General features: G+C 36.6%; 1 protein-coding gene across 2 annotated transcripts; it reads right to left on the minus strand.

The window, feature by feature from the left end:
• Positions 1–156: 156 nt before the first annotated feature.
• ankrd10b (ankyrin repeat domain 10b) lies at positions 157–18,220 on the minus strand. Of its 2 annotated transcripts, XM_067603790.1 has the most exons (6): positions 17,855–18,220; positions 16,476–16,628; positions 15,312–15,403; positions 4,334–4,599; positions 3,205–3,312; positions 157–728 (listed from the first exon to the last, which is right to left on the minus strand). In XM_067603790.1, the coding sequence occupies exons 1-6, from the start codon at positions 18,050–18,052 to the stop codon at positions 499–501; spliced, it is 1,047 nt and encodes a 348-aa protein (XP_067459891.1). In that variant the 5' UTR covers positions 18,053–18,220; the 3' UTR covers positions 157–498. The 2 variants fall into 2 exon arrangements, with proteins under 2 accessions (XP_067459891.1, XP_067459892.1); XM_067603791.1 differs by lacking the exon at positions 157–728 and having other exon boundaries at positions 1,384–3,312; positions 17,855–18,217.
• Between the last annotated feature and the right edge of the window lie 8,095 nt (positions 18,221–26,315).

The following is a 26,315-nucleotide window of genomic DNA, read 5'->3' on the forward strand; positions in this document are numbered from 1 at the left end:
GGAAAGTTTAACATGTAGAGTTCAAAGTATCCTGATAAGATTTTCTATCCAGCTAACAAACTAAAAACTGATAATTAATTATTGGCTTAAATTACACCTTTGCCAGGTTATTAAAAAAATGAAATGAAGAATAATCAGAGTTTAAGTTTCTCAGAACATCATTCATGAGTAACTTGGTTCTGCGTTTTTTTTATTAATATCAAGAGGAGGGATCAGCCCACTTCCAATTGTGACAGACAAAATCTTAGTATTGGCAGTGGTTCAATACAGATGCTTACTTTCTTAATCAAACTTATATCACAAGCTAAATAAACACTTTCTTTTTAACAACACAAACAAAAATCCACCTCTTAATCAACATTGACAGCTACAAATATCAGATCCATCCACAACAATGAACAATGAATGAATTTCAATGAATAACTGGACCACTCAATGGCTTTAAGGCAAATGAATGCTCATTTAGGCTAACAGCCCGTTAACTGGGTCCTTTGTAGTTTAGGATCCATGGTAAAGGAGCATGGTGCTAAACAGAGCGTGGTCATAAAACTGTTCTGCTTTCACAGACTTCTGGTGCTCCACCTGGCTGCCTGCAGTGTTGTTCTCAGGTGAATCACTGTAGATGTGGGGGTCGTGGAGAATTTCAGCTGCTGGGTTACATCCAAATGGAAGTTGTGGTTGATTGTGACCATTTAAGGAAAAATCCTCACAGTGTGTTTCACCTGCCACTGGAAATAAGACATAGTTAAAGGGCATATAAATAAATAATTTGTGACCATATACCTGCTTCTATAAATAGAAGAGAGAGGCAGGCAGGGAAAGCAGACCAAGTGGATTGATTTTGTTTTGCACAACTATTAAAAAGGGGGTCATTATGAGCAGCTAGCTAGAAAAGTTTATAAGAAATTTTATAACCGCATTTCAGAGAAAACCTTCTATAACCTTTTGGGTTAAACAAAAAAAAAGTTGATCAATAAATTGCAAAATACACTTTAGAGTCTTATGCAATTCCACTAGCTATGACCCCAGATCTTGTTTTAAATAGGTCACATCCTGATCTACGGTTGCTTTGACTTGCAGTTAGAGCTGAATGACACAGTGGCCTAGTTCTCTTCCCACAGAGGTATTTAAGCTGTCACGTCAAGAAAACCATAAGTCTTGGAGACGTGTTGGTATGGCCAAACCCAACATGTCTAGTAGGGATGATTAAAGTTAGAGTTTAGTCTAGTGAAATTATTTTTATGTTTATAACCCTTCCTTTGCATTAATCTGAAAATTACTGCATTTTTTACATATTTTTTGCAAGCCAATAAAAATACCATAAACACGGGACTTAACAGATACATAAAAATACATCAAGAAAACAGACACAGTCCACCACAATGACATTTATAAAATTTAACATTTAATGATTTTACATAATCAAGTACAAAGCTACACCTGCTCAGTACTAATCACTCAACGCTCCATCTTGAATGACTGTACACTCAATCTTTCTGGCATGTAAAACAAAATAAACAGACACCACCTGCAACATGAAATACTACTACAAAAACAGGAAGAAAGAATTTCCCTTACTGATGTCAGTAAAAGTTGAAAATATTGTCATTAGGTTATTGTTGAACTATTAAATACAGCTCAAAAAATAAGGCTTTTTGCAAAGTATAGAAACCCATGCAAAGTTGCTTGAGCTTATTTACAACTACAGATTTAAGTAAAATGGCCGATTACCAATTTCGGAATAAGAAGGGGTTTTATTATATAACATATAGATGTGCAAGCCCTGCTAGTTGCTTAAAAACATTTAGTCCTCTGCTAACACACACACAGTAAACTTTCACCATACTTGAAAATCCGTAAAGCACACAACCACAATGAACGCAAAGGAAATAACAGGAGTAACCGAATGCCTAGCCAATGGACCACTATGTCTTACATGACATCTACAATCTACAGAAAAGCTGCACAGTGAATTATTTATACTTTAAAAGCTACATTCAAGTTGGGATTTGCTTTGGCATAAGGTCATTCTTAAATATAAAAACTGCATCAGCTAATGCGCGGTAGCAGTTTAACATTAGGAGACATTTCCTCAGTGTGTATCAGTGCTGAGGCCCCGGCACACATCATTTTGAAATACATGTCCTCATCAATCGAGCATTGTTTAAAATGAATACCTGAGGAATTTAAATGTAATTAAGTCAGCGGGGGAAAAACATTCCTAAAGAGAACTGCCAATTAACCATTTAGACTTTTTTTTTTTTTATTACATGTCACTTGTATACTAATGCTGCTCTTTTTTGCCATTTCCCTTAATAGATTGTAAAGAAACATTGCACTTTTCCTAAACTGATTAGTATGAGCGTACAACAGCTTTAGCCATTCCAACACAAAGTAAATAAGTAAAATATCTGTGAATTACTCAAAGAAATGTTACTGAAATGCAAGTACGTTCGAATGTTGACATCTTCAGGTGATGAATTAAGTTTCTCCTTTCTTATTCTCATATTGTGCAACAATGCACAATAATTAAGACTTATTAATAACATGATAACATTTTTTTTTTCCATAAAGCCAATATAATCTCTATTTGCACTAGTGAGCCAACCGAGTTAATGCCAATCATTTTGTTATCTAGAACTTTTCTGTAAAATTGTGCAAAACAAAAATCATCCTTTTATCATAAAGCTAAAAAATAAGGATTACACAACAATTATCTGTATAACTGGACGGATGCATTAAATATACTTGTATGACAAAGAAATCTTTCTACTTTTATGCATCCGAGTGTAATCAGGTACACGGAAAAGTAGAAAACACAGCTTACACACACTGCTATACATCGTTCAAATGTCGCTTACCACCAAATCAGAGCAAGAATATGCCTTTATGCATATAATATGCAAAAAACATAGCTGGATACAAAAAAGATATACTACACAAATGAGAATATTAGAGTATGCCACTACACACACGCGCACACACACACACACTCTCACTCACACACGCAAGCTCTCTACAGATAGGCATAAGAGTTGGTGCAGCGACAGGGGGTCTGCATTGATGCCACAGTGATGACCTCCAGCTCTTTAGATGCGGGGTTGGACCTGTTCTGCCCCCCCTGGTCCTCACACTGATCCATGGGACCTGGCCCTTGTGGTGGTGCAAACCCATTCAGCCCAAATGCAAAGGGTCCTGGCCCACCTGAGGTTACAGTCGCTGCCAACTCCATGGTCATGCTTTCCATCTGGGCCTCTCCAGCACCACCCAGTGGCCCATTCCCATTCAGCAATTCTGGTGGCATGCCCAAACCTAAGAGCCGAGAGATGCAGATAAACAAAGCAATGAATTATATCTTAAAAATAACATCCTCAAACAGACCAGTAAAGCAGTCTAAAGCTACTGACAGAAAAGTTATGCCAGGATAGCAGGCTTCAGCTGAATCTCTTGCTGTTACAGCATCCATTTTTATTTTCTTTCTGCCCCCAGAAATTAAACTATGCTGGATTTATTATGAAAATATATCATATTTGCATGTTCTCCCCGTGTCTGTGTGGGTTCCCTCCGGGTGTCCCGGCTTCCTCCCACAGACCAAAAACATGCAGGTTAGGTCATTGGTGACTCTAAATTTCCCGCAGGTGTGAATGTGAGTGTGAATAGTTGTCAGTCTCTGTGTGTCAGTCCTGTGAATGACTGGCAACCTGTCCAGGGTGTATCCCTACTCTTGACCCTGCAACTCTCTAGAGGATAAACAGTATAGAAAATGGAAGGATCATATTTGTTTCCACTGGCTCAAATTAAAATCCCCCCTGATGAAAAGATATTTTTAGTGTCAAAGAACCTTAATTACTCAAAACCTTCTCTCTCTCTCTCTTTCTCCTTTCAGTTGTAAATGTCAGACTCACGATTGTAAGTTGTAACCATTATTCAGCTCCTTCTTCCTTTTACACATGGCCTTACAACATGGCTAAATTAAATGAATTGTTGGTTTTATATTTTTTTATAATATATATAAGTCATTTGATGCCTGATACTAAAATAAAATAAGTTGTGTGAGGTAGGGATGTATGACAAGTATAGACTGGATTTTTTAAATCAATATACTGGATGCACTATACATTATGTACATTATATTCCAGCCTAGCCTTTTTATTTGAAGTCATACATACACAGAGCCCCCATGGTGCAGTGCTGTCTGTGTATTTGTCTTTAACGACAATGACACATGTGCAGCAATCTTAGCTAACGGTAAATGTTAAAGCTTGTCCCTTAAGAAACATTAAAATCCAAAACTAACAAAACAAACAAAAAAAAAATTTGTTCAGTGCCTTACCGTTAGGTCTAGCCTTCTTCACTGGGTTTGCCTCCATGCCATCAAATGACCTCTTTCTGTTGGGCACGCAATTTAAGAAGCTGCGGCCCTGGATAGTGGGGTGAGCGTGGCCCCCTTTTTGGGTCATGCCATTCAGAAAAGCTCCGTTATGGGACTGAGCCATGTTTTGTTGGAAGTTCTGGGCATTGGAGAGAATCTCAGCGCACTCCTGGAATCCCTGGGCGTGGGCCAGGTCAGCAGCAGTCAGCCCACTGGCATTCCTCATACTGCACAACGGGAAGAGGGAGTGTCAGAAGCACTCACTGCATGTTTGATTTACACAAATTAAAAAAAACAAAACAAAAACAAAATAAGACAGTCCCAAGCACACGCACACACACACACAGGCACACACACATACAGACTCATTTAGCAAATATTCACACACACACACACACACACGCACAGAGAGACACACGCACAAAGATGTATAGAAATAGCCTGTGCTGCTCTACCCTCTCACATCCTCTTCGTCATCTTCATGAGAGATGACGACTGATCCCTTTTGGATCATTTGCATCTTCCAAAGAACTTGAAACAGTTTCCAAATAATTAGGGAAACGTGTCTGCTGCAAAAGGGACATGATTAAGACAACTGAAGGTATGCACCAATGTATTTTAATGAGTACCTGAAACGATCTGACAGACTGAATTGGATGATGAAGTTATGCGATCCACTGAACCCAAAGGAGATGCATTACGTAGAGCTCTCAGAGATTTGTCTTGCAGAAAGATGTGACATCAAGAAGGACTTTGTGAAGGGTGAAAGGCCGCCATCGTCTCACATTTCCACTGGTGATGATGCTCAAGGATTTCTACAGTGCTGCATCAAAATGCCAGGTAATGGTGTTGATCTTCCAAATACATGCGGCAACAAGAGCACTTTGTGAATGTATGATATATAAAAAGGGGTTGAGTGGAAGGTTGAAGGGGGGGAAAAAAAGCTGTATTCCTAAAAAACAAAAGATGTAACCGAGCCAGGCAAGATTGTAGAATTCCTCTGAGACAAGTTCAAGATTCAGAGGATTATTATTCTTCAGGGAAAACTCCGACAAATAAATGGTTCAGAAAGGGGAATGAAAAAGGACAAACTGCAGACTTCAAGCGTCAGAATTGTAGTCAAGTTTTCTCTTGAAAAAGTGGAGCTCTCCAGATGTGATCTTCATCTTGTTTGAAGGAGAAAGAACAAGAGAATGACAAGAGAAAAAGCTGCACTACCCTAAGAGGCGTTTGTACAACTGTTCCCATTTCAAATTAGAGTCTGTGCATTACGTACAGTTGTGTTAATTATACCCAGTTGCAGCAGGAATATAGTGATTTTCTCAGTGCAGTAATGAATGATCAAACAGTGCTGTGACTGGTTCATAGGTGTGAGCTGTCACTTACATTATTGTATGGAAGCAAATTCACTCAACAGTAAATAAAAGATAACGAGTCTCATCAATCAGTTTAATACTATATGAATGAAACTCTTGTATCTGTATGTTGTTGCTGCAGTTATTTAGTAAATAAATTCCCAATACAAAATAGTGAATTATCTCCTGCTGCTTTTCTGGAGGTCAACATTTAAGAAGGACATAGAAAATATCATACTAACCAACAGATGCCTTTCAGCTTAATGATGAGAACTTCTATATTCTCCATTGGCCAATTATGAAACAATACTGCACTTGTTCTGCGTCTAAATGTCATCACACTGCTAAATGAGCTCTCTAAGCAAACAGCAAAGTCTTTGTCAAAGAATTGGGACTTTTGGCCCACATCCAAGCTCGTACTCGCTGTTAGAGATGTGAAAGAAAACATTAAAACTTCTCATTGTATCAAAGCACTAGATAATAGATGATGTCCGTACTTGGCGGGTGCTTTAAGAACTACATGATTAAAAAGACTGTCTTATTATATTCTATTTTATTTAACTGTTGAGTTGCTAAAACCAAGTGACATTGACTTCCACACAATAAGACACAATTTGACGTACACTGACACAGTAACTGTTTGGTCATTCATTGTGTTTAGGAATTGTTCTTTCTCTGCGTTCAGTCAAAACAGTTGTGCAATAAAACATTTCAAGAACTAGTGCACATGAAGAATTTAAGATTGAAAACAAAAAAATAAAAAATCACACAATAACTTGTTGCACATTACCCGTCCCCTTCAAATTAACGCTTCCAAAGGATTATTCTAAGAAATTGCATTTATGTTGAAAACCATTTTGTGTTGCGGTAGATGGATTGGTCTCACTCTAAGGAATAGAAATCCTACTATTTAAATTACATTCGCTGTTTTTTTTTTCTTCAATTCTTTTCAATAATTTATATTATTATTATTTAGTATTCTAAAAACCCAAATTTCTCTCTTTTAACAGGAATAGTTCCCTGAGCAAAGCATTATGGAATTAATAGGCACTTATTAATGATAACAACATATAGGCACATAAATATTAAGGAATTAACTGTAATAATTTATCATTTAAGCAATAATCTGATACGAGTATTGTGTCCCTTTTTCCCATGCTAAATGCTACCCGAGTACTTGTACTTGTCCAGTGGTTAAGTCAGCAGTCTCTGGAGTCACACATGTGCGCTGACCTCAGATTAAATCTCACCAAAACCTTTCTATCTCCCAAACTCAGGCTTCCCCTCCATTTTCTTCAGAAATTCAAGGAGAGTGACTTTAAAGTCCATCTGTCCTTTTAGGGAGTAAAGTTCTTAAGTTTATGGACACATTAATTGTTACAGAAACTCCCACAGATTCATGCTTATCCAAGCTTTGTTTAAGGATTGTTTTTTTCAGGTGTAGGGTAGTTTTGGACAAAAATAAGGAGGGTTCAAAGTACTGTATCATAACAAAAGCAGATGTTTTGGGACATTTTTTTAATTTTGACATACAAAAAGATCAGCTAGATGATCTGAAACAGGACACAAAATGTGAAATGTTTGAGCCATTTCAAATAGCTGACTAGTACACTCAGACTCAGTTTAAATCAGATGCAAATTTGGAAAATAAACTATTAAAATATTTTTTCCAGATTACCTCACTGTTCAAATTTCCCTTTAGTCTCACAGCACTTCTTTAGTAAATCCCCAACTCTCTCCATGAGCTTTATTCTATTCTGCAGTTTGACATTAATTTGTTTTTGAAACCTTCTTCCAACTTAAATTATTAGATGACTCTCTCATGACTGAAAGGCAGTAATCCCTTTATAGTTTCCTAAATACAGTATTCCTTTAGTGAGACCTGACATCTACAATATGCACTGACCCAACAAAATGGACAGCTGAGTAAAACGATTACCCCTGGTTTGGTATGTGGATTTAAAAAAGGAAGCGTTAATTCTTTGTAAATGCCTGGTATGCTTTGCTTTTCCGTCCTAAGCACATATGTATCTTCTCTAACTATCGTCTAACCTTCCAGAGGCAGCCTATTATCATGCTAATGGTTGACATGGGACTCACGTGATTAAACCTGTCCATATAAAGGGCTCCTATGGTTAGTTCACAAAATCAAAAACAAAAATCATAAAATAAAAACAAAAACTAGATACAAGAACAATCATGGATAATAAGCAAAGCATGCAGGTCTAAAACTTTAGTTTTGATTCATTAAAACCTAGCATTAAAACCAATCACCGCAAGAAATACCTCAACAGTTTGCCAGTGTGTAGATAGGAAGCGATAGTGAGAACACTCAATGCCACAACAGTGCGGCTATCCCAGGGAACGGGGCAGACTCAGCAGTGTCTATTCTCCCCCTTTCTAGGATTACTTGAAAAAACCAAGTCATTTCCAATTCAATGGCTGCAAAACATTAAGACGTATGGTTCTGTTTTTGTTAACAGTATAGAAAACTTTTTTTTTGTAACTTATTGTCACTTTCATAAAGGAAAAGGTGACAAAGATTAGATGTCAAAACAGACTATGATATTGTATAGGGTTAATACTGTGACATACAAAATAAAACATTTCTTTGTATGAAGTAAAATATTGGGTACAGTGAAATGACAGTGAATAACCATTGCAACAGGATGATTGTTAGCATTATACAGTTAATAGTTCAGTACATGGTGCAAATCTAACCCATCTCACTCAGCTGCTTCAAGCCTCGGTCTCTGCACTACTCTCACCACCGGCAGCCTAGAAGCACTGTCCTGCCTTCTGCTAGCTCGCTAATGGACCAGCTTACACCTTTGAGGCTCATGACAAATTAAAAAAAAATCTAAACTATAACATTTGATTTGACAGAAATTAGATGTGGGAGGAGTTAGATTTAAAAAAAAAAAAAAAAAAGAAATAACTTATTTAATGTTTTTAATATTTAAGTTTGTTTTAACTCAACTAGATTACATTAGAGGTGGAAACTATGAAAATCTGAGATTTTTATTAAAATTATGCAAAGTAAAGTTAAGATCATTTTTGTTTCATTTATTAAAATGGATTTTAAAGGAAACCCACCTTAACTTTAAGTATGTACGGTTTGATGCTGTAACAATAAAATGTGACCTATTTAGACATGAGGACCATGGGCAATGATTTTAATATGAACAAGTTGTTATATTAGGATTAAACAGAGAGACCACTTTGTGAGAGTAAAGGTGGGAGTACGACCACGTCAGAAGGCAAAAGTGTTTATAGCTGTTGCAAACAGCAACATTCAAAGGCGGAGAAAAAGCCAGCCTGAATGTCTGATTGTCGGTTTCGGAAATAAAAGAAATTCAGTTCTGATGTCAGAGAAGTGTGGGATGTGAGGGGGTTTCACACGATGTTGACCATCCATCTGATAAGCACTTCCACTGAAGCATGTTGACACCCTAAATGCTGAGTCAGACCACAAGACTGTTCCAGTCATATCCAGCAAAGACAACTTGCTGTTCCAATGGAAAGCTCATCTCACTATGTAATTAGACAAAAATAAGTATTACATGAGGATGTGGACGCTTCCATCTTCTGTCATTCAGGGAACAAGGACACGTAGTTCAGTACAAGACTCCAAGTAAAGTAAATCAAGTTACAGTTGAGCCAACTTTTGGTTAAAATGTAAAATACATGAACATGTTTTTATTCATAGAAAATAGACAGAAATTCTATGAAATGCTTCTGGACTATGAAATATTTCAAACAACAGATCAGAGCTGTTTGGGCCTTGATTTGAGAAACCCACAGTCAACTATCAGGTGCTGTTGAGCCATTACTGGTCATCTGTGGCTGACTATGGTCTGTAGTTTTTGTGGTGTGTCTGGCAACACAGTCAGCCGTTATCAGCAGGTGTTAGGCCAACTGAGTGTGCTGAATCAGTGGTGGAGGCAGATGGTGAGAGAGTGCGCTCCGACTTGCTGTTTCACCAAACAAATAAAAGATTTATCCATTTAGTGCAGTTTTCCCTTACTGTTCACCTCTGACTCTTCTTTTTCTCTTCCACAAGCAAAAGGATGACTACGTCAATGCAAGTTGAAAAGCAGGAAATGCAAAACGCTTCAGTCCCTGCGGCAAAGTGTTCTCAAATGATATTTCAAGCATAAAATGGGGCAATTTATGAATACAAAGTCTTGACTGACAAGTTATTTCCTCTCATGCAGGCACAAGTTGTCTTGCCGTCAGCTGGAGTCTTTGAGGTGTGTCCAAGAGCTAACTATACGAAGAAAATATGAGTTGGCAGGTGATGAGGCAAATCCAGTTTCTATCAAGTGATAAATATAGAAGCATTTAGAGGTCGACTGAGAAATGGCCAGACTGATATATCAGCCAATATTAAGTTATTACTGATGTACTGGCATTGGTGTGAATGCTGGCCAGTAAGTAACAAGAAACTGAAGTACAGAAATACCAAACTAGGTAAGAGGTCATTTAGAAACCAGCAGAGTCCTCCAGAGTAAAACAACGTGATTTGATTTGAACGACTGTTAATGTTCTGCACAGTATGTATCTTACAATTATTTTTTTAAAAATATATCAGAGGGAAGCATATTTTGTTTATATTTTTAAAAATTATTATGTCCAATATATTGTTACCAGATTTTTGAAACTCTCAAATTGAGATCATTATCTGCCTCAAAAATCCAGCATCCATCAGGCTACAGTAGCATCAGTGTTAAAGGTTATTTATCCTGAAGCAATGATTCCAATTTGAAAACATGACTATTAATGTTGACATGAGTGTCTTATATACGGCTCTGCAAGTTTACTCCAGTTAATACACTGGAATGTACCTTCTCAGTGCTGGGAAAAACAGACATCCAGTGAAAGTGTGTCTGTCATTGAGCCTTAGCACCTCTGTAACTTAGTTAGGTACTATTAGTTAACTTAGTTGTTACAGTGCAGTGAGTGAGTTTCACTGTAGACAGCAGGCAGATGAACATCTTAGATGTGTAACAGTTGGGAGCTTAAAGCCGTCTTCAAAGATCAAGTGAAAGAAACCAGCACACAGGTCCAGATCCAGTCAGACAACAAAAATCTTGAAGGACAGATTGAAAGAAAGCGGGAAGCAGTAACATGTTCCAGGAACAAGGAAACTCATTAAATCCGATACAGGTTTGAACCTGGAATCAAGAAAGACTCCTCCTGGTATGACGGAGAAGGAAAAAATATATAAACGCGAAATATTCATGTAGCTTAATTAAATATTCTCAGGAAATGCATAACAACCTTTTCTTGAAAATATTATAATCATCAAAGATGAAGATATACGACCAATATACGACCCAATCAACAGAAAGGGTAAGAGCTCGCATTCCTTATGACGTTCATTGAGAACAACTATATTTCTAACTAAATGAGAGAAAAAGGTGTGAGGGTTTAAATTTTTTAAAATTTTGCCTGTAATATTTGCATGTCAGGTGAATTGTTATTGCCATGGTAATGGGTTATTAACATTTACACAACTGCAATTTATATTAGTAAATTTTTGATTTGTCGGAAGCAATTATGATAATGATGTCATGATGATTTGAAAGCAATTTGTAAACTGATACTACTTTTTTTTTTTTTTTAAAGCGTGTAAGCAAAATTATGTACATACAATTTTCATGAAATTATGTTTCATAGAATTTTTTTTTGATATATAAAAGCCAAAGAAGCCACACAACATATTGTGTCATGTCATGCTAGCAATAAAATATGACCAATCTAAAAAGCAGATTGAGTCACTGGATATTTTTAGGGCTGCCCCCTAACAGTTGACCAACCGTTATTTGATGAGAAGAGTCTTGGTCGACCAACTTTTCATTGGTTGGTTAGTGGAAGGAAAAAAAATAATTCCTCAAACTCCATTCAGTAGCTGCACCTTGTCAAAATTAGGTTAAAACCCGGTTTATGGCCGGACCGTGTATGAAACTAGAGGGCTTTTAATTTGAAACAACGGATACAGGAAGTGGCAACAAGTGGCGACTAATGATGTCACGACCAATGGTGTGACTTCATTAGTGACCCAGTCCACTGTGATAACAGAAACACTGATTCCTCTGGAAGTATCGGTCAGCTTCGGCACTTTCCTGCTGGGAAACTGCCTAAAATGAGAGATTTAACTGAACTAACTGACCCACAGGACTGAAAAAGGTAACTCAGTCTTCTTGCTGGTTGTTCCGACACATTCACTGTTGTTAACAGGTGGCTCGCTATATGCGTCCGCTTGTAAAATTTACAGTTTATTACAGTTTTGTATTTCTCTGTAATGTAGTACAGTGTTAACAATGAAACTCAAACCTTTTTCTGATGCCCCAAATATATATATATTTAAATAATTAAATTAATGTCATAAATGTGCAACGAGTAGTCCACAAATGGCTTGAACTAACGACTACTAGTCGACTAGGAAAGTCTTTTGGTTGGGGGCAGCCCTAAATATTTTCTTTAGAGTATCAGTTCATTTCATATTCAAAACAATATATAGAGATTTTCTTTGCATATCAAAACATATGAGTTCTATTTGATGTCTTATGTGTGTGGTTTATTTATAGACTCCTAAATATGCTTTGGGGCATCTCAAGTAGATATTTTATTTATCCTATTTATAAGAACACATTAGTGAAAAAACTTTTTTTTGATATCAGACACTAGACACCAACTTAATTGTGAAATTAGTTTAAAGTTATTTTGTCATGAGCCTCATTCCCACCTTGTGTGCCTTAGTTTCCCTCCCAGTTGTGTCCCACTACATTTCTGGGTCATGAGTTAAAAGAAATACTTAATATATTAACTAAACTAAACACAATATCTGTGATCTGCAGGAGGGAAAAAAATCACATATCATTTTCATCACTTATTCATATTACTCATCAGCTGATGACCAAATGCACATTAGATGACCTCAACAAGAAATGAAGCATTGTTTAAACATGTCTGCACAAAGGCATTGAATTTAATTTCCTGAAACAACCAAAGCAACCAGGGGTTTTATATGCCGCCGAAAACAACAAAGGTTCCACTTAGTAAAAATCACCTTGGTTACAGTCTGACAATTAAAAATCAATAAGGCTCATCTTTCAGAATCATTAAAAGATACACATTTTCATTCTTTTATTCTTTTTGTCACTAGTGGATATGTAGTCTAATAAAAAAAACTACAAGATATTATACATTTGCTTTTTTACAACCCTTTAAATGGTAATGCTAGTACTGTTTGCATTCCTTGTTGAAACCAGAAGAAACTGGTGGTTTAGTCAACATTGCCTATTAGAGTTAAGTGAACAAATCTAATGGTGTCAGTACGAGTGCTTTTCCTCCTCATTCTATCAAGTGCCTAAGAAAAGAGAACTCACAGCTGATATTTTTAGTATGGTATGTCCGAGTAATTTTGGTCAATGACATCATTTGGTGAGCTCAAATTTGCTAGATCACACGATAGATAAATATAGACGCTACTGTACATCTATAAACTCCCCGGTTGTTTTAGGTCTCTGGACATCAATGGTGTCAGAACAATAAAGCATACAGCTTGTTGCAAAGTATGAAACTGTGAGTAAAATATTAGTGTTTAGATAAGAAAGGAAAATTAGTTAATCCATCGTAAAAAAAAATATGTCACTTATAATATCTTAATATCTCTGCTTTAAAACACTTGTTACTTTAGCCAAACCAAACATGAAACTGATTTTTGAAACTACGCTTAATTATGGTTATGATAAGTTAAGTTTGCACACTTGTATAAAACATGATCCTGGCAGCAGGTAAATTAAGTGCAGAGATCTTTGAGTTGACTGAATTACATGACCTTTGGGACATAACAACTATGAAAAAGGAAATAATAACATAGTTACTTGTAAATATTTTGATCTCCCTTCAGTTCTTGGATGTATATTTAAGAAACAGGAAAGATAGGTTTGTTTATGCCTCAACTGCACCAACAGCAACAGAAAGTACAGAAAGCACAAAGGCATCTGCTGACTATGAAGGTGTGGTTGAGCATTTATTTATCAACTTCTAAAAATATCCCCAGGAAATAGGGTGACCTGGGCTAAATTTGTAATGTAACATTTATTATCCTGCAATAAATTATTTTTTGATCTTATACCAAGACCATTCTTTGTATTCTTCGGGTCAAATGACACCAGTTCTAAAAAAAGGTGCTAATGACAGCAGCCAAAATTGTCTGATCAAAAGTAGGAACACTGATCTTGAAGGTCTTGTACTGTCTCCTACAGCTTCAAGAAAGCATGCAACTAATTAAGTATGATCTATGCAGTTTCATTCTATGCAAAAGAGCTGTAGCCTTTCTATACTTACAGTAAAATGGCTTCGGAAAAAAAGTCAATGTGCATTTAGTCATCCAGTCAAACTGTGTATGTAAAACATTAACAAAAACAAATGTTAAAGAAAACCACACTCTAGATTTAACAAAGATCATGCAATATGGCTTACTAGGCTAAGAACAGTTTATCAACCTTTACATTAAGTTGTCCTTGTGTCTGTGTAATAATTGTGCTGGATTTACTGAGCTGCTATTCAAGATCAAAGGCATTGTGCTGAGTTAATTATCTACTTTTATTAATGTGCAGCTCGTCCTCAGATCACTCAGGTGATATAAGTGTTAGCTGAATGTATATGAAAGGTACTTATAAAATCATTCTCTATGAACCCAATGTGTTTTAGCCAGCATTATTACACACAGAGGACTACTTAATGAAAATTGTTGCAATGATAAACAACAATTTCAAGGATTAACAAAATGTGTCACATTTTCAAAGGAGCGCCACCAAATCTATTAATATTTAACATCTCATGATCAAACTGTTATGACAGCATGTTGGAGAGGTTTAAGAATCAACTTCATATTGTATATTGTAACAATACTTTTAACATTCTGCAACAGAAACTGTTGCAATCTAGCTGAAAAACAAATCTCATTAAAACCTCCTTGCTATTAAATTACTGCATCTCCATCATTACTTAAAAGATGCTGGGAAGTAAAAATGTTTTATACAGTTCTTGGCCATACAGTCGTAACACCAGAGTGAACACATAAAAGCAGATCCAAGGTGATGTTTTATTTATTGTATGGATCTTTAAAAGACTAATTCTCCATTTAGTTTGATCTTCTGTTAAAATGCACATATGCTCAAATTTTAACAATACAACCAGCACTGATTACAGTGGTATTACGTATACAGCCTTAAGTGCTTATGTATAAAGTTACCAGCTAGTAGAGCAGCTTCCTTATGGCTGTGTATGTGTAGGACAGCCATGGTATCAAAAAATATAATGTTACATACAAATTCTTACATTTGCATGTTTCACAAATTAATGTTTGCCGCATCTAAACGTTCAAACTTTTACTTCATTTGCAGATCTTCTGACTTATTTGTCTGCATCTTTGTGTAAAAAATCTTGCATTTAAATTTCCTCACTGCTCTGATTTGAGTTTGGCGGTGATCCCTTGTAAAGGTGTAACTGAAATGTTGGATAGAACAGGAGAAAAGAAATGAGGACACGGGAGTGATCACAGGACTTACTCAGCTTTTGCTCCCTGAATCAAGAGAGCGTTGATACACTCCAGACTGCCCGCACGAGCAGCCTTGTGGATGGGCGTCTCGCCCACATAGTCCTGAGAGATAACAAAAGACTGCAGTTACACACAGAAAAGCGTGACTGTATTGTGTACAAAAGCAGCTGCATGAACCTAAACACTCATCAGCTTCAGATACCAAGTATGAATGATGTTGTACCCTCCCTATCTACCTCTTTTTACATTTCCAAGGTTAGACAATAGACTTCAGGAATGAGAATAGGGCATAACTCTGCCGGGCCTGAACTTTTCACCCAGACTTCACCCCTGCCTGCACACATTTACAGTCACACATTAGTGAGAATGCAGATGGAAGAGAGAGAGAGAAACCACCTGCGCTGTTCTACTGTACAACAACAGCCAGGTCAAATTATTATGAATCCAAGAGAGGGAAGGTCATAAATCACAAATCTGAAAATTTCCCTTGCTATCATGTTTTATTTGCTGAGTAAATTCAATGCCATTATTAGAAATAATGTGTTTCATGATGACGACAACATGTTATGTCATCATGACCTACTAATCTGATTTCTCTAAGCAGTGCAGCGGAGCATACAATATAGCCTCAGTGCCTGAGTCTGTTCATGAAAATACATGAACACAGAAAACACAGAACAGTCTGAGAGCAAATCCACTCTAAGAAAACATAAGATATACATAATCTGATTATAGGTCAAGTAAGTAGCAATAGTACACTACGAGGATCGTGACCTCAAGTTGGAGATCCTCCTTGATGAGATCAGTCTGAGCTCAACCTCTCACACGGCTCTGCTCTTTTTACTCACGCATTTGTACACCTGTCTGTTCAAATTTGAGATTTTTTTTACGCAAGAGTGATTTTTGTGATATGTTGTACCTGTAGTCTATTACACACTGTGTATATATATACACACTGTCCCTTTCTCAAGATCTACTTTCCTTGTGCTATTGTCTGTATGTACTTTGTGAAAGATCCCTGTTTACAAGTGGTTCTGCATGAAATGTCAACAAAGCAAATTCCTTTAAAACTTACTTGACAAGTTGGGCAATTTTCCAAAGTGTTTAAGTGAACTGTTTCATTCTCTGGTGTACAGTGTGCATGCATGTGCTGAGTGTGCATCTGATTTCACACCTGTCTGTTAATATCTGCACCAGCTTGGAGTAGCCATAACAAGCACTCAGGGTGGCCTCCAAATGCAGCAATGTGAGTGGGCGTCTGTGCAAACCTGGAGGTTACAGTGTTCACACCGCAGCCCACCTGAACCAGACGCATCACACACTCCAGCTGTGAAGAGACAAGGGCAATGTGTAGAAAGATTAGAGCATGCGCAGTGAATCATTCGTTACTTTCCTAGACGACACTGGGCAGGTATGGACAAGTGTCAAACAGTAGCACTTTTTGTTCCAGTGTCCATTATAGCGCAATCTTCAACATAAGCCTTTTCTTAAAATGTCTGCAGAACATCCTGATTTGTTTTCTTTATCTGATGAATGTAGACTTCAGTACTTGTTTACAGAGCTAGCTCAGTTTGTGTTAAATGCTTACCAACAGCGTATGAGAGCGCTTTATGTTTGATGTGTTAAAAGCTCAGTCTTTTTTATGGCTGTAATGTCTAAGGAGCAGGACTGTGTTCATATTTGGTTTGACACTGATTGACATGCATGCATTATATTTGTTCTTTCAATTTCATTATGTTATTGCTCTTGTTTGTTATGTTTTGTAGTGCCTTGTAAGCCCATGAGGGCTGGAAATAAACAAATTGCAATTACAATTTACAGCAGCAGTTTAGAGGCAAACATGCAACACTCTTGTGTGGACTGGTTCAGTCTGACTCTTTATAGCTCTTGCTTTGGGCATGCATCCAATTTCTGTGGAAACTGTAGGCCTGCCCTTCCCAAAGTGCAGATACTGGGAAACAAATCTTAGCCAAGTATATGGGTGTGTGTATTTATAAGAGGTGGTTACACAGCCATTAACGTTACAAGTTGACTTGAAAGTTGGTTTGATTGAAACCACACGTTTTCAGTATATTGCCTGAAGAAGTAAGTTACACGAAAAAAATATGGGTAGATTTTCTGTGCTCAGATATTATTCGATTTTACAGATTTATATACAGGTTAGTAAGTTAATACCGATTTTTTTTTTTAACCGACGTTTCAACGTCTCGAAAATGTCTGTCAGCTTTCGTCGATGGGCCGTTAATGTTGTTCCCGCTCACCGACATTTATTTACAAACAAAACTCACTCTTAACATTTAACCCACCTAAAATATTGTTATAATATACACAAGAAAGAATTAAGAAAACCCCCGTTAGCTAGTGAACAGTGAACGCTAATGGTCCATTGTCCGCCATGGCTGCTCTTTTATTCCCATCAGCTTGCTACCAAACATCAGGAAATGGCCGAGACGAGGTTCATGTCGGAAAGCTTCATTCTTATCAGTGTTTAAGGAAAAAAAAATATTAACAAAGAGAAACCTTTTCCATCAAATATTCAGCTTAGAGAGCTACCTTTCCAAAATGAGCGGCCCAATGTATGGGCGTCCAGCCGTAGAAGGTGTCCTCCACCGTGAGGTCAGCCGGGTTTGAGGTGCACTGAAGGAGGGAGCACAAGGCACCGACATCGCCATCCCTGCACGCCCGGTGCAGAGGGAAGCGGGAGTTCAACACCTCCTCACTCGAGAATCCAGACTCGATTCCCACAGACATTGTAGCAAGATTGATTAAAAAAAAGATTAATATCTAACTAACTACTGTAGAACAGGCAGTACATCAACGAGCTTTTGTCTATGTGTGAGGACACACGCTGCTCTGGCTGCTGTTTCTTTCTGCCTGACAACACAAACGCGCCGGACTGAAACTTGAGAAACGCCGAGTGAGCCGTAAACTGCGGACTGGATATCACGGTAGCGTCTATATGGGTAACCCCAGAGCTGCGAAACTCTCGCACATGCGCACTTAAATCAGCACAGCAGCATATTAATCAATGGCAGATATACCGGGAGCCGCTTCAAAATATTCTTCTAAAAATATTCAAAATATTCTGCATTCGTACGAAGAGAATGATATAACAGTTGAGGTCTGGTTAGGTTATAGGTAATGGCCACTTTTGGTGTGGGTTAAAGATACTACTTCCTTAAAGTTAACCTTTGTCGTCATGGCAACAGTAAACATCACACACAGCTAATCAATTTTTTGCAAATCAGTTACAAATCTCGCGAGAGTTTCGCATATTTAGGGTTACCATCTAGACTGGATCTCATGCTCCTGATTTATACACAGTATGCTCCTGACTCATGACCACTCTTCTTGCTGTTGCAGCCTCACAAGTATTACCGCCACCCTCTGGTCCTTTCTACATAAATACACACAGAATTAACACATATAACTATAGATACCCCTTTTTTACTTTTTATTTTTACAATCCACAAGGTTATGTATATAGCCTAAGTATTAATACCCCCTCCCTCCCCCCGGATTCTGCACTTCAATGACTCTTTTTCCATTACTGCCATATGTTTACAATGCCATTTGCACAGAGCTCTACTACAAAAACTGTGCCCCTTTTTTATGCTTAGTACTTAGTTACTTTCCACCACTGCTTACTATCTCATAATTATGAAAAAAAGAAAATCTCATAAGTTACAAGGTAGATTCTGTACATGTTACACCTTGTTGTACCCATCAGATTGTGTTAACCTGATAGGAATTTCATCCACTTTATTGCATACTTTATTTTGATATATACGAATATACATACTATGGTTTTGCTTACTGTATTTTCAATCTTATGTCATTGTCATGAAACCATGAGCATATTTGCTTTTCTTGCTGTCACTCCCAACTATTTTGGAAACAAATGGAGGAATGGTTCAAATAAAGGAATGTATGTTGAACTCAGATCACATGTAGATGTGTGGACTGGTTAAGAAAGAGAAACTAGAAAATCTGCTGATTAACACAATTCTCATAATGGCAAAATATTATATACACAAAGCCAACGTTATGAAAACCCCACCCACTTTTAATGCTTTTTTATAATGAATGTCAGTTATATTATAAATCCCAGAAGTATATGAATTTATAATCTGCAAAATAACTGCTGAAATGTGTAAAACTGTACAAATGAATAGACCCTAAATGTACTAACCTTTAATTTAAATTAAAGACAGATTTATATTAATTTATCTTTTTTGTTTATTGTATTGTTCATTGTGTATTATTTACAACTTGCATATTTTAATTTAATTCTTCTTTTTAATAGTTTGATTTTATGTTTGATCTTTGTTTTCTCTTTCTACTCAGACACATGCCCAGGACTTTTAATACCATGGTTGACTTGCCTTGTTGTTTGTAAATGTATTGTTCAATAAGGCATAAATAAATAAACAATATCATCAACTACTCAGTGACATTAATGTCTCACAGTGTCCCAAACCAAGGAGTAAATAAAAATGAAATAAATCAGGTATCAAGCATCTGTCTTCTACAATAGCGATGACTGATGACTGACCTTTTGTCATGATAATCAGATCAGGATCTCATTACAAGGAAACTAGATCCTGGTCTGGTAATTATGGGATAGTTTTTTCATAATAATGAGAAAGTCATAAAATAAATAGATAATAATAAAAGTCATAATTGCGTTGGTGAATGCAATGTGCTCTCATTATTTTCTGCCACCAGGGTGCAGAAGAACTTCAAAAACAAGCTGGTAGACGCAGCACTGACGTCACTAACCAGCCAAAATCCCCACTGATACTCCTGCCTCTCTTTACAGAAATCCAAAGTCTTCTGCATTATTTAAGCCATATGAAGAACCACAAATGTGCATCTATTTGTTTATTTACTTTTCTATCTTCAATTCTCTCTTATTTTTATAGTTTGTTTTTTTCAAATATATGATTATATTCTTTTACCTATTGTCCCTTTTATTTTTTGATTCTTTTATGCTCTTAAATGGAATTGTTGGACTGTTTCTTTTTGTGATGTTTTTTTCTGTATTTGTGTGATACTTTCTTTTTGTTTTCTTTGTACATTATTATTTCCCAATAAAGTTAAAAAAACAACAACAACAACAACAACAAAACAAACAAACAAACAAAACAAAAAAAACAGGGCCCCAGCTGTCCAAGGGGCCTAGAAAGCTACACATTGTAAACTTGTTTGAGCTTATTTAATTGAAAATTTGTTTAGGAATTTGCACCACTGAAACATTATATCAGCTGACATAATAAGGGCCTTCTAAAGGATTGATTTAAAAAAATTTTAAGTCAGTCTTAAAACAATACTGATGCTCATATGTGCTGTACATTGAAAGCACTGTTGGTGGCCACAAAGAGATCCCTTCTTATATGAATAAGATATGGGAGGACAAAATCCACAATCCTATTTTTGTACAAAAATTAATGTCAAAGATCAGCTAAAGCTAATCTGAAAAGTCTGACATGTGGAGGCCACTTATCCACAATATATATTTAATATTTATTGTCATTAATAATGTTACTATTTTGCTTACTAATCCTGTTGCCAGGTGGTCTGCTCTATATTCTAGCATCACATTAATGAAGCAGTAATATTTTCACAGTTGTGTCTTACAGCTGCCTGGCTTATGTGTTTAGTGTGTGATATTTTCATTTTACTAACTTTGATGAACTATTTCTAAACATTTTATGAAGAGTGATAGTATGAATGTTAACATTGTAGTACTACTTTATTGTTGTGTAACACTGCTCTGCATGGCCACTGTACGCAAATGTGATGATTATCAGCATTGCTCATTTGTGTTTTGTTGTTTCATGTTGTTTTGCATGGCTGCACATAATGAATTTTGGATAGCATATATTGCTATATTATTGCATCAATGTTTTTCACTTTTCAAAATTTTACTTAGGTAAAAATACAAAAGTATTATCAGCAAAATCTACTTAAAAGAACTCATTATGCAGAATGGCACCTTTCAGTTATATTACAGTATATTATATTATTATTACTGATGCATTAACATATTTGTTAGGATTTTCGTCTTTTTTGAGTAAACTGTCAGCAGTCTAAAAGAAAGTTCAATTCATATTCTGGTCACAATGATAATTTCTGCCCTTTGCATGCTTCTTCATTAAAAGTGGTAATGTCAAACATGTCCATCTCAGTCTAATTATAAAATCGTTTTCTCTCCTGTCTTAATTAAGTCTACAGCTCTGTTTTAACCTTAATCCTACTGACTGAGGTCCCTGCAGACCCCAGAGGTTTACTTTTCATCATATTTCTCAGGTGCTTTATTCTATCATTCCAATTTTTCATGACTTTGTCAATCAATTTGTTCCTAATGACTTCATAGCATTGTTTTCTGTTTCTGTTTTAATTAGTGCTTTTTAAAAATAACAATATATTGGGGTCCTGGGGGACCACAGTCAAAAGCCAATTCTGCTTGTGCAGTTTTAACAGATGGAACTATTTATTGATTTCATGTTTGCAATGGGTCCTAATTTAAAGTGTCATCCACTACCGGGGGGGTTAGGAGCACTCTGTCAGTCATTTTGAAGGCTTTGTGGAAAAACTGTACTTGGGATAAAAACTGAAATTTGTATTAAAGAAAAGTGTATATTTTCATTTTTACACAACAAGCAAATTTGTAACTTTCCTAAAATAATAATAATCTTTTTTTCCACATGACATTAATTACATAACTAATAATGTTTTGAGAAGAAATGAGTTAACATTTTGCTATGATGGTTGTTTCTTACAGTAGTTTATTCTTGAGATCCCCAGGGGGCCCAGCCAGTAGTCCTTGTATGTTAAATATGTTGGAAGTATGAGGGTTAATACCATCCCCACAAAACTTAAAATACAAAGTTAGGACTGATCAAATTGAATTTCTCATGGTCCCATAACTATGACATAGTACTCTTTCATAATTACGAGATAGTATCTCAAAATTTCTATTAATTAAGTCAAAATTTGAGCTTTAGTATCTCACATTAGTATCTAGAATTTCAATATCTGAGCTGGTGTCATCTGGAGGCCATCATCCATTTAGAGTGAAACACAGATCAATCAAACTGAAAGACAATATTTACGATTGGCTAATGCCTCACAGTGGAAATATGTAAAACAGGCCACTGAGATGATGACATTTTAAGCAAACAATCTGCTCTGTCTTTTTTTTACCACAAGATGGGAGTATACAACCAAAACTGGACACAAGTGAGCTATTCACCAGTTAGAACAGGGAAGAGATGACACACATGAGGTAATAGAAAAATATTTGGTTTTCTTTCTTTTTTTATTTATATGTTTTCGTTACATAAGGTTTTTTTGTATATAAAGCCATAACACTAGACATACAGTAAGCTATATATAACAAACCCTTTTATCAGCCATAACTGTTTCTGTGGTGAAGTACTCTGTACACTGGGGGGAGAGTTTCACCTCAGTCAGTCACCATTACTGCATGATATAGTGTGGCTGTCCCTCTTGGATGTGAGCCATAATAAGCCAATTATGATTCAATATCAATCCATATCAATTCAAATCAGACCAGGAGCAGTCTTAGATTGTATTCCTGGTTTCATTTAGCATCCACAAGTTGAATTCTTAATCTACAAAGTTGAAGAAAAAAAGACAGAAAACAAATGAGGATTAGTAGCAGTAATATCTCAATTATGTAGAGACAGTTTCACTCTTCTTAACAAAAGCTTGGAAAGCTCTTGTTGTCCCACTTATTTAACTCTAGAGCTCCGCTCATCCATCCATTTTGCTCATCCTGTGGAGGGTCACACACTGTCCAGTTTTCTATAAAGAGAAAAGCTTTGGAATGAAAAGCATCTTAATGAACCTCTGTGAAGTGCGTCATCCTGATATCGCTGTGATGATTCAATCCGTTGGCCAACCGTTTGCTCTGGGAACCACCTCATTACCCAATTTTCCCAACTCACCTCCTTCACCTGTTTTCAACAAGAGGCAACAAGGTCAAGATGTATGGATGTGGGCACTAATGAATTCAAGACAACACAACAATAAGCAGAAATGTTTTGAGGAGCAGGTATGTGACACACAAACATGCGCTTTAAGGAGCATTTGAAGACCTTACAAGTGTAAAGCAGCATGTTTTTCTCGTCTCTACACATAAAAACATTGTCTACTTACATTGTGTTAAAAAAAACCCTGTATATGCTATATTTAATTGAATATTAGTATTGTAATCCATACAAACATGCTTGAGTCCAGCTTCAACAAAAGATGCAGAGACAAAGATACTTACTGTTATACATATATAACATTTTCAGGAAGTTTCAAATCTTCCTGTGGCGTCTAAGATGTTAGAGAGGGTTAAACTCAGCAGTTTCAGTCTTGGATCAGGGAATCATGTTCTCTTCAGTCAGCCCTTGTTGACCTGAATGAATCATACTCAGTGTGGACAATCAGTTATGGAATTTGGTACAGTAAATAACTTCATTATGTGTGATAAATCAGAAGCTTTTGGGTGCAGTAACCTAGATTGCTTTTTTAAATTAAATGATTTGTTAAGTTAATATTTAAATTGCTGTATTTATGTATATAGAGCGCTAGTAACTAAAAGTTTTATATCACAACTTTTCCAACCTTTATTTGAGTCTGTTATGTAGTAAAGGTACAGCAGCCGGTGTTGCTATCATGGACGGGGTCAAGGAAGGACTTCTATGCAAATACATTGTGGTAACTTGTGTTTTCATCCTGTGTCACATTTCAGTTCCACAAAACTATTTGTTCATTTTGCATTTTGCTACAAAATGAGAATTTGTGTTCTTATGTTTGGTGTTTATTTTTGCAAGTATTTTATTTATAACACCTTTGATAGGCAGTGCATGCTGTGATAGTCTCCAGCTGCGTGCAACATTGCACATAATAGTTTAGAGAATAGATGAATGGATGGTTGCTATGTGTATTATATTTCATGACAGAATAAAACCAAACTGAATCTATGTTGTATGCTGATGCAGCTGTCAGCTGGCTGCTCTTTTGCAACCAGCCCTTTTATGTTTATGAGCTCCTGTATGTAGGCTTAAGCTGTCTACATCAGCTGTCTGGCTCTGGGCACTTTAAAACAATGTGGGAAAACACCCAATATGAGGCTTCATTTATAAAGCTACTGCAAACAGCTGAAACTGTCGTCACTGAAGTTACAAAATGCAGCAACAACAAATCATATAAATTATTTCATATAAAAAAATGAATTTACATTAATGTCATGTTTTAGTGTAACAAATTTAGAGAATACTGGGGTCAGGGATTCATATTACAACCTAATTTTGCCTGAATTTGACCATTTCTCTATTGTCACAAAAGCACTAAGGAAGTAGTAATAATATTGTGTAATGAAATTGTTTGAAAAGTTATTAAATTTTTAAGAAATTATTTCATCACTTGTAAAACAAATGTGTGTGTAACATAATAGCTAAAAGTAATGAGTGCCACATGTGCTTTATTGAAGGAAAGTAAAATTTGTGAGATCTATACGAGCCCTACATAAAAAATATGTATTTATGTAGTAAAGTTTCATGTTTAAAGAACCTCAGTGACAAGAATCCCTCAGGGCTGTACAGTAAGGAGAAGACTGTGTCTATTGTGCATTGCCATACACTCATTATGTAATGTCAGCCAGAGAATAGTTAGAAGTTTAGAAGCACAGTAAACAAGTTGCTAAAAAGAGCTTTGATCAGTGCTCTCTTCATTCATTATCCCAAAGGACAACAGACTTGGAGCATATTCAGAGTGAAACTGAGGGCAGTCAAAACACAACATGCATAATAAAGTTTCCTGACTGTGTATTTTGTGCTGACAGTTTCTCTTTATTATTAAAGCAGGGTGATACCACCCGGACTAAACAAGCAACTATATCAGTTTTTTGGCAGGCTGAGTCAAATACCAAAGAAGCACGTTTGATCTCTGAGTACAAAAGATCAGGTCACATCAAAAAACTTTTTCTGCAGGGCTTTCATTACCTTTAGATCATCATGGCTGCTTCAGAGTTGCGACTACTGCATACTGGTCTAGACAATAGACAAGAGAGGTGGTGTTAGGTCAGCGCAGTAAAAAAATAAAAGAGTTGTTGTTATATAGATGAAAGAGGACTTTACAGCTGAATCACTGGAGCTTTTTTTCCTTTTTGTGGGTGAATCATATTCAGTTCTGTTAAGCCTCAAGTCATGCTAATGAGCTATCGTTCTGTCTCCTCATGCGTCACTCTGATGTGAATTTAAGAACCTGCTGCCAGCTCCTGTCTTGATCCCTGACACTGACCTTGACTACACATCTACACAGAAATGTCTGCTGATAGCTTATCAGCCTGGATCGATACCCCACCTGACTACTGTCTGTTTGCTCAGATCAGACAGACCGACACACTTCGGTCCACTTTGTCCTGCCTCCACATCGATATTGACCACCCTGCTGAGGTGCGGGAAGCTCTGCCTCTGCTGAGTCAAAACCTTGTCAGATGAGTGCTGGAGCATATCCCATTTGTCATGCATATAGAAATGGTCTTTCTGGTCTTCTCTTTACAAATTTCTTCACCATTGTTACAGGAATAGCTTACAAAAGATTGTTTGCTGACGTCTGACAATACGCCTCTGAGTCAACTCCACACAGATGAAAGAGGAATGACGCAAAGGTGTTAGGTATCACTTTGTAAACAGAGGAGCACCAGTAGGATATGGATGTTGGGCTTGCATGGAAATAAGTGAGCTCATTTGGCTGAAGCATCTGCACACACAAAGACACACCCCACACATACACCTCTTTCTCAAGCTCAAAGTAATGTACTCTTAATGTAGCTCATCATCTGTTGTGCATTTATACATTTGTCACCATGCTGTCATTGTGTAAACACAATTAGTCTTTACACTTTTTTAAGAACCTGGAATTCCAGACCTACACTCTCTATTTCAGAATATTAAATGTTTTAAGCTACAAAAAGAGGAAGTAATGGGATTCA

Source organism: Thunnus thynnus, chromosome 11 (assembly GCF_963924715.1).
Source record: "Thunnus thynnus chromosome 11, fThuThy2.1, whole genome shotgun sequence".
Lineage (NCBI taxonomy): Eukaryota > Metazoa > Chordata > Actinopteri > Scombriformes > Scombridae > Thunnus > Thunnus thynnus.